A 12,922-nucleotide genomic window follows, 5' to 3' on the forward strand; every position below is an offset into this window, starting at 1 on the left:
AGAGTGGGGCTGCTTCACATTGCTTCACAGGGAGCGCACATGAGCTGATGGAGTTTTGGTGACTTGCTCAAGGGAACCTCTGCAGTACTAAGGAAGTTCCCTGGCACCTCTACAGCTCACAGACCAACTTCCTTATTTTGGACTGCAACTTGGAACGACCCAAGCTCGTAGAATGAGCTACTGCTGCCCCCTTCATTTATGAACCTGTAGATACAGCTTCCTCACATTATTGATTTTAAAGACATATACAGAAAGTTTTATGGCTGGTTTTAATCATTCATACAACTTTTTTATTTCAGACCAGCATCTGAGCAGTACCTGCACTCCTGCCTTTGAATGATAGATATCGTGTTTAACACTGACTTTTCTGCCCACTTGACCAAGGTGTAGGCTTGTGGCCAGCTGAGAATCATCCGATCTCTTCTGGAGAGCTGGTGTCGCCCCACAGTTAAGCCTTAAATTGCAAAATTATGTTACCGTTATGATTTTACCAAAGGTTGTGACAGGCAAACAGGCAAAAATACAAAAAAAAAAAAAAGAGACGATTAAGTTTTTAAGAATCAGATGACAATGTGTCTCTGTACTATAATCTTAATCATTACCCCATCTTAGATCTATCCTGTCATTAATCACCATTTCTATAGGTTTGGATCACAGGGTGAATGACTTAAAAGCCAAATGATGAACTGATAATGTGACAGACAGTCAGGGATAAGCTTGTCTTTTTTTTTTTTTTAAAGGGCGTTATCCTGATGGCCAAATGTCTGAACAAACATTTGAATTAAAGGGCATAAAAAAAGACAAGGTGAACTTCAGCTTTACTTTGAAAAACCTTTATTCATCTGTGTGATAAAATGTGTTGGTGTAGAAAACTTTGATGAAATTCTTTCTTCCCTTTGTTTAAGGCCTGTGTTGTTTTAGCCAAGACTAGACTGGAAGAAGACTTTGATGACAAGAACAAGGTTTAATAAAGCCCCAGCAGAAACTCTTACTTGCAGTGTACATCGAAGGACAACTAATTCTGTTACTAAGAATAATGACAGTAACAGTAAATGCACTTTTTTTATTTAAATAATTCACGCAGCTAAAGTAGTGCAAAGCAAGGAGTGATCACACATCAGGAGCAGGTCCAGTGTGTTAGATGAGTAGTGCTGGAGTCTTAGAGGTCCTTCAGAAGGTCCTGTCCTGCGGTCTCGAGCCAGGTAGGAGGCCAGCTGGATTTGATGCTGGGTCGCTCCTTCAGACAGTTATAGTAAGCTGCCAGTTTAGGGTAACGCTCTTCACATAACCTATAAGGTGAGGAAAAGAAAATGGAATGTTCACATTACAAATATATGTCTCCATGGTAACATGCAAGGAATTTTAAAAAGTACTAAAGTCATTTTCAGTTGTTCAAACAACGTACCCAAAGCGGAAGAGATAAGCGATGCTTGGGAAAACAATCACATCAGCCATGGAAAAGCACTTTCCTGCCAGGAAACAGCATTGCTCCGGTTGTGATGCACAAATCTGAAAACCAAGATACTTGATGAAGAGAGCTGGCAACAATTGGCTGTTAATCAAAAATAATATACATTTAAAAAAAAAATTGTTACAGATACATTATAACTACCTTAGATAAAGTAGGTGTTTGTGTCAATTTCTAAATAGCTGAACATTTTGGAGGGAACTTGTTTAATGTTGTGCAGCGATTTAAATGAGTAGATTGACAGCAATTTAGCCAAAACAAATGAGGCTTAAGAAAAAGAGATAGCTGGCTTAATTCAAACAATATTTCTTGAGCAGGAGTAGTGACGTCCCAGCTGTTTAACTTTTTATAACATTTTATGTTGATTTTAAATGTAATGTGGTTATAAGACAGAATTTCAGTCTGAGAGGCAAGTGTCTCACTCAGACAAAGACATTACTAGTGTTTGTGCTAAGCTAAGCTAAGCTAGCTGCTGTTACCTTAATTTCAGTGTTAGGCCTATCAATATTCTCATCAAACTGGCAAAAGTGAATGAGGATGTTGTGATTCACTCCGTTAAGTTTATTCCTTGTTCTTGTTGCTTAAGTTTAATTTTGTCTTTTGTATCCTCTTGTTTCTATGCTTTCTGTTTATGTTCCTGAGTTAATATTTCAATATGTTTGGATTTCTGTTTTCTGTGTAGGATCCTCATTTTAGCATTCAGTGTTTTCCTGTTAAAGTTCATGTGTAGGATGTCTATTGTTTCTTCCTGTCTCTATACAGTATGTTTCCCTCCAGTTTTGATTGCCCTCGATTGTCTTCACCTCTGTCTTTTCAAAATGTGGGTCCCACCCTTATTGTTATCGCTCAACTTGACAGAATGAGCTGACACAGGTGTGAAGGAACACTGAGATTCAATAGACACAGGTGAAGACAATCAGGGCAAGTTAACTTAGAGACAAACATAGAGAAAGGAAGAAACACTAGACATGCTACGCGTGGAAATAAACTACATATATACAATATAGCAGGAAACACTGAAAACTAAATTTAGAAATAAGAGGATGTGAATGACCAAATGAAACGAAGAAACATGGAAAATGCAAACAAAACGGAGCATCATCACAGTGGAAGATTAAAGGGATACTTCACCCATTTGCATGAAGCTTTGTATCATTAGAAACATGGTAGTAGTGTTGAATGGTCGTGAATCCAGCCCTCATTTTGAAAAAGACATTTTTCTCGTTTCAGGGCAAAATGAGGGCTGGATTCGCGACCATTCAACACTGCTACCATGTTTCTAATGATACACAGCTTCATGTAAATGGGTGAAGTATCCCTTTAAGTCTTGCATATCATATGCAGCTCTAAATCTGTTGTCGTAAATGTTTAAAGGGATTTATTTTATTCATCTATACAGTAAGTATACCTTCTTCAGGTATCCCTCCCACAGCTGGGTCTCAGTTTTGAGAGTCTCACGGTTTCTCTTGATAGCGGAGTCGTGCCTCTCTCCTTCCGGGACCTTCCAGTTGTAGTAGATAACATTGGCTGAAAAGAATGTAGACCGTCAGGCTCTGAGGTTTTCAAGACTTATCCATTTAATCTGTGCACACTTTTTTTTTAAACATCCACTTCCACATTGTGCTTCTGCTCCTACAGTAGATAACTAATTTCCTTTGCAGCTGAGGGAGGGTCAGTCTTACGTAACGTATGAAATGAAGGCATAAACGTGGCTCAAGTAAAATGTTAACTATTTGTTAAATTCTGTTAATTTTCGGTCATGCATTTATTTATTCAGAAACTAAACCTGTTATTCCTCACCCTGACTCAAAGTATCATAGCTCAGGACTTTAGCTTTTCTGCAAGAGAGTCTGAGCTCTGTGATCTTTAGTGGGATTCACATTATGGCCTCTCAACACTGCTAAATGTTTTCAGAGAGCACTATACTGAAGACATCATGGTGTGCTCTGTGGCTTAATTTTGTGAATGCACAGCTCAATAGTGCATGGCAAGTGTTTCTCAGTTGTCTTGGAGAGTAGGGGGCAGATCATGTTAAGGTTTCCTCCGGGGAGACTGACTGATGACATGAAGTCTCGGTGGTTCAAAGGTGGCAGTGTGCCGTTTGATGTTGTCAAGAGCAACAGAATCCCATAACAATGACCTCGTAGTGGGAACAACATGAGAGAAAGTTGTAGCTAAAAGGTTTACCTGCCTGTTCTGGTTTTCATATCACATGCTTAAAAAAAAAAATCTCAGTAAGGGCTGTTTTATCATGAGCATGCAGGGTGAACAGTAGATCAGCATTGCACATCAGTGTACATACCCATCTTTTCGGACAATGTTAACCCCTCAAACATGCGCTGGTACATCAGGGCCTGCCCCTCAGCACAGTCGGGGATCAGCTTGTTTCCCTGGGACTTGAACTGGCTCTGTTGTTTTGAGACATGAACAGAGAAACTATAATGAGCAGCTGCATGATGCTCTGGCTGCTGTTCCTATGTGGTGTAGGATGTCAGAGGAGGCATTGTTCAACAGAGAACACAAGCAGCCCACCTAATTATTAACTCCTTGACAGACAGAGGCATGCAATTTTAATTAGTGTCAAGTTCTTACCTCCAGGTACAGACAGGCTGCGAAGGACTCGTTCAGGATTTTATCTCCATGTTTGAAGGCAGGAAGCTTTAACAAAGAAGGCGTGGAATTAGAACTGCAGGTTTCTTTCTTACTTAAAAACAACAACAAAAAAAGTTTAAATGTGTGCATGTTTGTGGGATAAAAAAAAACCCCTGAAACCTTAATCTCTTTTCAAAGTTCACGTTTAAAACAACACTTACCTGTCCCCTGGGATTTATGGCCATGACTTCCGGCGACTTGTGCTCTCCTTTCTCAAAGGAGAGCAGTTTTTGGTTGTATCCCTTCAGGTCCTTCTCCTCCAGAGCGATCATCACCCTCATGCAGGGAGGAGAGCCGGAGCCCCACAGCAGAGTCATGTCCTTGGCCATGATTTTTTGGATGTGAACTGTGAGTCCTTGCAGCAGCTGAAGTTGCGAGTGGTGGAAGGAGGGACGGGTGAGGCTGGAATGTGCGTCTGTCTGCTTTTTATAACAAGCTCCGAGCTTCTGTGTCAGGATTGGTCGAGTTAAGACCCATCCCTTTCCTTTGTTATCGGCAAAGCACTGTAACTTCAAGAGGTCAAGATAGTTCACAAACTATCCAGCACAAATAACCCAAACTTTAGAAATTCAGCATAGAGGGGGTTCAAAATTAAATGCTGCATGTTTCAGTTGCTGCATTAAAATGTTTGTAAATTGTCTCTCCTGTTACTCGCTCACATATGTACAATATTATCAATAGCAAAGTCTAATGTGAGGTTCACTGACTATCTTGCTTTGCATTAATACTCTTTGATTTAATTGCGCAAGAAGAGGGTCATGGCAAAAATGAATCTTACAGTTTTCTCCCAATTAAACTACCTACAGTAGTACATACTTTTTACTTTTTACTTCTAACCTATTGGTTCCTGAAGTACTTTGCATGCAAATAATTAAACCTCACAAATCTTTGTAGTTTATTTCAGCAGTTTCTTTGTGTGTGTCAGTTGTAATTACAAAGTACATGTCACTGTTGAGATTATGCAACCATTATTTGCCGTAATAGTGCTATGTCATTCCAGTGAACTTTGACCCTCTTATAATTTGGATCAAAACCTGTCAGTAGGGTTCAATTTTGCCAAAGATATTCACTGTTCAACTGATTTATGCTCATGTCATACTGATATTTCACTGTTGAAAACTCACAGTGACTCAGCACTTTTGGCTCACCCTTGCACACACTCAAAAGAAAAAAAACCGGTCTGGCACAGCTATTCAAATGACCAATCAAATCATAACAGCATGCAAAATTCACCACCTGTGACACGTAGCCCTAGATGCATTTAAGATAGGACTTTAAAAAGGTAGCTCCCTCTTTTCACAGATAATGGTGAACTTCAATGTGCCTCTTTCTCCGAGTTGGGCATCGAACTGCAGATGTGCACTTGTATTTACTCGTGTTTATAATCAACACTACAACAGAGCGAACTCATTCAGTGTGAACACAATCCAGTCGTGGATTTAATCATTTTTATATTATCTGAGTTGGTTTGGTCTGCAGTTTGCATGCAGAAAAATTACTTTGTGCAGAAATCACATGACAAGCATGTGGTTTGCTAAAGAATCTTCCCTCCAGTGATACATTCAACTGCTGTTTGATTGCAGTTAAAGGTCTAGGATTTTTAGTACAACTTTCTATGCTGATAATTTTGTCCAAATTAAGTGTAGTGTGTTTTGAAGTGAGTGCAACAGCTCACACCTTTTTTTTGTCACTCTTACAGTACACAGTCTTAGGGGAGGGTTTCTTGCGAGTGTGCTTGAGTTTATTTGTCCACCTTGCAATGACACGCCTGTTTCTGCTTTTCATGCTTGCCTCAGGAGGTGAAAAAACATGATCTCATCTTTGTTTCACTAACCTTGAACTGCAGTATTGTTGTTTTTTTTAAGTCTGTTTTAATTTAATTGTGTGGATTTCAGCACACAATTAGATGCCAGAGATTTTTTAAAACTGCATGTGGTGTGGTGTCTCCCAAAAAAGAAAAGAAACCAGCTCTTGTGAGCACCAGCTGATCCAAGTATCAATAGGCATGGGTCTAGAAAGAGCAGGAACATTTCACAGGTTTCTCATAAAAAGAGCACATGGGATCCCAGTCTGGTTAACTTTTTTATAGATGCTCTTAAACAGTAAATACGTAAAACTACTGTATGTGTGTGAGGAATATGAACATGTGTTAATCAGAAGCAGCTGTGTAACTCCATTGTTTTTTTAAGGCTTTTAGTTCCATTGAACCATGCAAGGGAGATATTATAAAGCAGTCTCGTTTGTGCAACGTCATGACAACAAAGGGGATTTAAATTACCTCTGTGCAGAGCAAACAGAGCACAATCGTTCAAACCTTAAAACCAATGGGTCATGTCCTGAAAGCCTACATCCACCTCTTTTATTTGACCAAGGCTTGGCTTGATTGAGCTCGAAATTGGTGTCAAAATGTTCAACAATGTTTAACTTTTTACTCGACCTAACCACAAGCACTCAAGCCTGTGTCACTCTCGGATATCACTGCCTTCAAAAGTGACATGTTTTATTGGACTATTAAATCCCCTGCGGTTCGAGATTTATCTTCAGAGTTACTCTCATTGGTTTAAAGGACAATGAAGGTGGCCTTCATATCAGGGTAAATCATCACATAGTATCTCGCCTAACCAGTTCTAGAGCAGGTTACATTTGAGATAAGAGATCAACACCAGAGTATGTTGAACTTTTGGTTTAAGCCTCTGCAATAATACAATGTCTGCTGACAGTCCGTGTCATGTTTGCGGAAATAGACAAATAGTAGTTTCAAAACAAAGTAACTTTAATAACTGACTTTATTTGAACACTTCACACGCACTAAAAGCTGCTGTTTAAAGGGATACTTCACCCATTTGCATGAAGCTGTGTATCATTAGAAACATGGTAGTAGTGTTGAATGGTGCAGAAAGCGTCATATTGCACCACAACATTTTTCTCATCTCAGGGCAAAATGAGGGTCGGATTCACGACCATCAACACTACTACCATGTTTCTAATGATACACAGCTTCATGTAAATGGGTGAAGTATCCCTTTAAGTAACTAGTGCAATTATTAGCCATCATTTGTTTAGCTGGACATGCATTTTATCTGTTCAACGAAAGGTACAATGTTTAATGCAGTATTACAATGAGACATTTTCCTGCAGCCTACACCTGTTAACCTGCAAACACAAATTTAATTTGGCATTTGTAAATCAACTGATATCTGATGTAAAGACTTACATCTCTAATACTTTTAGCACATACTTGAGTTCTTGACACTTTCTTCCCTTTTTAAAGCCACACAAGTAGCAAGTTAGCATTGCACTCTACAAACTGTGAATTGAAGCTACAGAAAGCAAACGCTGAATTATTTTTAAAGAAACCAAAAAGCCGGCCCAACAGGCGAACGTGACAGGGAACTGTTCAGGGGCCTCAGATGTCTTTGAGGGTGTCTTGGCCCTTGGGGTCCTCCAGCCAGTTCGGAGGCCAGCTGACTTTGATGCTGGGCCGCTCCTTCAGCAGAGCATAATACGCTCCCAAATTGGGGTAGCGCTCCGCAGACAGCCTGCAGAGCAGAAGATATTTGAACTGCAAAGTCACAAATATATGTCCTAAAGAAAATGCTCAAGTGTTCTTGCTTACCCAAATCTGAAAAGGCTGGCAACAGTTGGAAACACGATCACATCTGCCAGAGAGAAGGACGGTCCAGCCAGGCAAGTGTTGGAGCCCAGCTAGAGAGAGGTGAAAAGTGCAAGTTTTATTTAAACATCAGTGAGGTTGGAGACGCTGTAACCCTCAGCCTGAAGTGTCCACTTAGGCTCCACAGCCAAAGAATCCTCATCAGGCTAACATGTTTACAGCCTGGTACAAACACTCTTGGTGCTTAACTCTCCAATCACTAGTTTTATTATTAGTTCTGTAATGTTTGTTTATGTCATCTGTGCTTTTATGGGAGTTTTTTTGAATGAAAGATAAACAAATATAAAATGGCTTTCTGTGCAGTTTAATCCTTTTCATTACTATCCAAGAATCTACGCACAAACTTTTTTGACTGAGAGAATCTTAGTAATATAGAGTTGTCGATCGTTCCCCAGTATGTGTTATTAAACAACTGTGTTTGGACACCACCAGAAGTGGGTCATGCACAGGTTAAAACATTAGCCACTGGTGTTTCCCAAACCCTCACTCCTCTCCAGCACTAGCCTTGAGTTAGAATACGGTCACTTCTGATTTGAGAAAAAAAAACGTGTAGATATATTCATAATTAAGATTATTAATACTCTTTGTTTTGTTTTTGGTTTCCCCCCCCCCCTGCACACGTGGTACCTTCTGCAGGTAACCCTCCCACAGCTTCAGTTCGGTGGTTAGAGCCTCTTTGTTTCTCTTCAGAGCTGAGTCATGTCTCTCTCCCTCAGGGACGAACCACTCATAGTAAATGACTCCATCTAAAATAAAAAAAAACACACACATTTTTAATTTACAATGATTCAAACAGAAAAAAAAAAAAAAACACTTGTTGAGGGAATATTTCTTGCAATGGATTTAGACACATTTATATCCTTTATTAAATGTTCCTTCTGTTTTGTCTTACTGAGTATGTCGTAGAAGGTGAGACCCTCAAACATGCGTTGGTACATCCGCGCTTGCTCCGCCTGGCCGTCTGGGATCAGCTTATTGCCCTGAGACTTAAACTGACTCTGCCAAACACGAGAGCAAAAAACTACAAACATTGACGAGTTGTTTTATTGTATACTTTCTGTAAAATGTTTGCTGAATGGATAGTTTTCAGTTGTACACAGGTTCACTTACCTCCAGGTAAAAGCAGGCTGCATAGGACTCATTCACAATGAGGTCACCATGTTTGAAGGTGGGAAGCTAAAAATGACAACAGGTTCATTAGAAATGAGAGCTGTTCGAGGATTAACTGCAGATAGTGTTATTATTATCATCATCATATGTGAATAGTAAATGGACATGAGCTTGTAGAAAGCTTGTCCAGTCTTCTGACAAGTGCTTTTACACTGCATGTCACACCTACACATTCACACACTGCTTTGTAAAGTGCCCATCGGAGACTATTCATTGCCGACGAAGCAGCAGAAGCATTTCAGGGTTAAGTATCTCGCCCAAGGACATATCAGGTGTGTTGCTGCAGGAGCTGGGGATCAAACTACCAACTGAGTCACGGTCGCCGCCCCACAAGCTGTCTTGTCTCCATGTAAAATGCTACTGGGAGCTAATTAAGAACACCTGCTGAGCCCATCACACAGGGACTCTCGGTGAAACATTGCCTGCGACAGCAAGTCGATGCAAAACAAGGCAGTAAGGTACAGAATTTTGAAACCTGCTCCCAAATGATTTTGCGAAGTACAGTCATTTTGCTGCATGTTTTGTAAAAGCTACGATAAACTTTATTGACCCCCAAAGGGGGAAATGTAGTCATTATAACAGCTCAGACATAGGACTACAAAACAGCTACAATAACGTGAGGCCCTTGAAGTCTTGTGTTTACGTGTGTGTGCATGCAGTCAACCAGTAGTTGATGCACTCAAAGCGATACTTTACCTATTTGCATTAAGCTTTGTAGAAACCTGGTAGTATTTTTAAATGGTCGTGCATCCCGCCCTCCTTTTTCCCTGAGACAGGAGAGCTCTGCATTTCTTTTCTGAAAAGGAGCCTCCGATGACGCAACAATCATCATTTTGTGTCACCAGAGGCTGTTTTGGTTAGCAGGGGTGAAACTACATCGCTAGTTCCTCATATTTTCGACCCACAGTAGCTACAGAACTATCACGGATCAGTGGGCGGGACCTCAAACCCAGAATCTAAAAGCAACTTAAGAGAACCGAGAATGGCAAAAAAGTATGTTTCAACTTCAAACTAATATTGATGAGGGGGATTTTAAGGTCTTGTGTAATATTCATGGCTCTTTCTATGAGCCGTAACATAGGGCCGAGGCAGCTTGTGAGGACAAGAAGGAGTGTGGCTTGGTGGTGCATGTACTCTCACTGTTTGCTTATGGACACAGACAAGAGTCCGTTTTCTGACAGGAATTTTCAAGATGCAAATTCTTTCCGGAAGAAATCTCGGAATCAGTTGAGGAAACGGCTGTTTGTGTTGTAGTAATTGTCTGGAGAGTACTACCGCTACAATGGGAGTAGCCTGCGGCACTAAGCATTCTGGGAGTTGTTGTTTTTTGTTCAAGTGAAACAAAAAAAACACTTTCTGCATTTTCTCTGTCAGGAAGGCACCAACTTCAAAAATGACTTCTCATTTCTCCGCCTGTACATATATGACCCAGTGTATTCATGTTTCAACGGCTGTAGTGTCCCATTAGGTTGTCATTGTTTGGTCATTGCCGCCCTCTGCTGGACGTTTGCATTAAAAAGGTTTTATATGACTTAAGGGAGGAGTTCTCAAACTTTTTTAGACCATGGACCCTTTTCATGTGAGACATTTATCAAAGGACCCCTTATTATTATTATAACATGTATAACCATATATTAATACACTGTATTTGTGTAAGGAGTACTTTGCAACGATAGAATTAGGCTAAATTTATACTTTCCAAGTAATTCATTTTCTAAACTTTGAGAAAATGTTTGCGCCGAGGTGTTTATTTTTTTTTTTCTTTTCTTTTGTCGTTTTGACTATGAAGTGACAGCCATGTCACAATTACATCAGAGTTGATCTATGGCCACACATCTACAGTGCTCAGGACTATTAGACAAGAGGTCCCAGTTTGTAGATATGCTTTTTCAATGATACGATGCACTTTCACAATTTTTTGCAAATTCTTCCGTGGACCCCCAAGCTATGGTTTGTGGACCCCACTTTGAGAATCACTCACTTCAGGCATTAGTTCCCAATTTTTTTCCTCTCTCTATATTTCACTTTCAAAATTGATGTCGAACATTAGTGGGAAAAGTAAAGAATAGCAGCTTCAGCGTGACATCCAACTTAAATAAATCTAATGAGCCATTTTCAGAGTGGTGTGCTGGCTATTCCACTGCTGACTAAAAAGCTGATAGACAGTGATAGACAGGGCAAATGACATCTTTGGCTGTCCTCTGCCTTCTCTAAAAGGACATCTCCAGCTCACGTGGCCTCAGGAGAGAGCCAAGAAAATCATGAAAGACTGCTCCTACCATTGCCACAAACTTCTCTCTCCTGAACTCTGGTAGGAGATACAGCAGCTTAAAGTCACACATCTGGCCCATCAGGCTGATTCATTTTAATACCTGAATTAATCTAACTCTTCTTTCAAGTGCAATCCACTATATTTAGCACACTACTTTTGATAGCCTATTTATTTTTATACTATTTATTTCAGATTTTATGAATCGCATCTGCTGTATGTTACACTGATTATTTTATATGGATCTATTACTGTGGCAAAACTATTTAAATATGCGTGAATAGATCCACACATACACACACAGATCCACAAATGTGTGTGCTGATCTGCAAATACACCAGCTGCGAATTGTGTACACATTTAATAATGGCAGAAAAGTTTTTTTTTTTTTTTTTTTGCCGTTAGTCTTAAAAATAGACACAAACCATCGCTTACAGGGGCCTCTCCAGTGGCTTTTATTCCCAAGTGACTTTTGCAAGATCTGCAGATGACCAAAAGCGGACACTCAGACACTCATCTGAAATGAGTGTCTGATGATCTACAAACGCAGCTGTTGTGGGTTTGTTGCCCTGAACTCCAAACAACTCTATGATCGGACAGCCTGTGTGGGATATTTAATTATTTTATTGTTATTATTATTATCATTATTATTATTATTATTATTACTATTATTATTATTATTGTTATTATTTATAAGAAGGATCTGTTTGGTCATAATAACATTTTTACAGTCTGGTGAATATTGGTGATAAATGCGCAACAGCTGGCTTCCGTGTTTAAAAGTTGTCATGCTGGAACTTTTTTTTGCTGACCTAAAAATTAACTATCAGAAAAATAACATCAGTTGATATTCATTTTAAGTGACTGTTTTAACAATGATCAGAGGTCAAAATCTTTCGGTAGATGGCATGCCACAGCTCAACGCAGGTGACCGAAATCTTGACTCTGGTCTTGATTTGTGGACACAGTCTGACATGACGGGGAGAGGGTCTGGGTGGGTCGTTTTTACAGTCCACTTCCTATCAGAAAATATGCACTTATCTTAATGCTATTAATATCACGTCTGTTGGACTAAAGTTTAATATCTAACAGGTTATAATAGAATAGGGTTACTTCCTACCTGTCCCCTTGGATTTAAATCTAACACTTGCTGAGACTTGTGCTCGTTATTGTCAAAGGAGAGCAGTTTTTGGTTGTATCCCTGCAGGCCCTTCTCCTCCAGAGCGATCATCACCCTCCAGCAGGGAGGAGAGCCGGAGCCCCACAGCAGAGTCATGTCCTTGGCCATTTTCAGCCTCCAAATAAACTGACTCACTTCAAGACCGAAAGAAAGAAAATGGAATTATATCGCACGTTACACACTTTATGGAGACAGAGAGAGTCAATCAAAAACGCATATCGCCATCTACTGTTCGGGAGTATGTGTTACAACTTTATCTATTAGTCATGGTTTACCATTTAACTAAACAGACGGATGAGCCCATAATGAGCCCATTTGACATGTTACTGAGGTCAACAGCTCGCCTTAGAATCTCGACTTATGCATTTTTTCCAACCCTTTAGTGTGAGTTTACTGAGCACCTTAGCCAGAGGGATTAGAGTAAGAGTACTAAAAAATATACTCAAGTAGGCCTACAAGTACCGTTACTTTAATCCAGTTAAAAGTACCAGTTTAAAAATGTACTCAAGT

The 12,922-nt window shown here is 39.8% G+C and overlaps 1 protein-coding gene across 1 annotated transcript; it reads right to left on the reverse strand.

Moving 5' to 3' along the window:
• Positions 1-1,147: 1,147 nt before the first annotated feature.
• Positions 1,148-12,624, reverse strand: gstr (glutathione S-transferase rho). The gene is made up of 12 exons (XM_079367313.1): positions 12,353-12,624; positions 8,904-8,969; positions 8,686-8,791; positions 8,421-8,539; positions 7,737-7,825; positions 7,530-7,659; positions 4,282-4,656; positions 4,061-4,126; positions 3,771-3,876; positions 2,877-2,995; positions 1,406-1,509; positions 1,148-1,289 (listed from the first exon to the last, which is right to left on the reverse strand). The coding sequence occupies exons 1-12, from the start codon at positions 12,518-12,520 to the stop codon at positions 1,160-1,162; spliced, it is 1,578 nt and encodes a 525-aa protein (XP_079223439.1). The 5' UTR covers positions 12,521-12,624; the 3' UTR covers positions 1,148-1,159.
• Positions 12,625-12,922: the final 298 nt, after the last annotated feature.

Source organism: Symphodus melops, assembly GCF_947650265.1.
Source record: "Symphodus melops genome assembly, chromosome: 18".
Classification (NCBI taxonomy): Eukaryota; Metazoa; Chordata; class Actinopteri; order Labriformes; family Labridae; genus Symphodus; species Symphodus melops.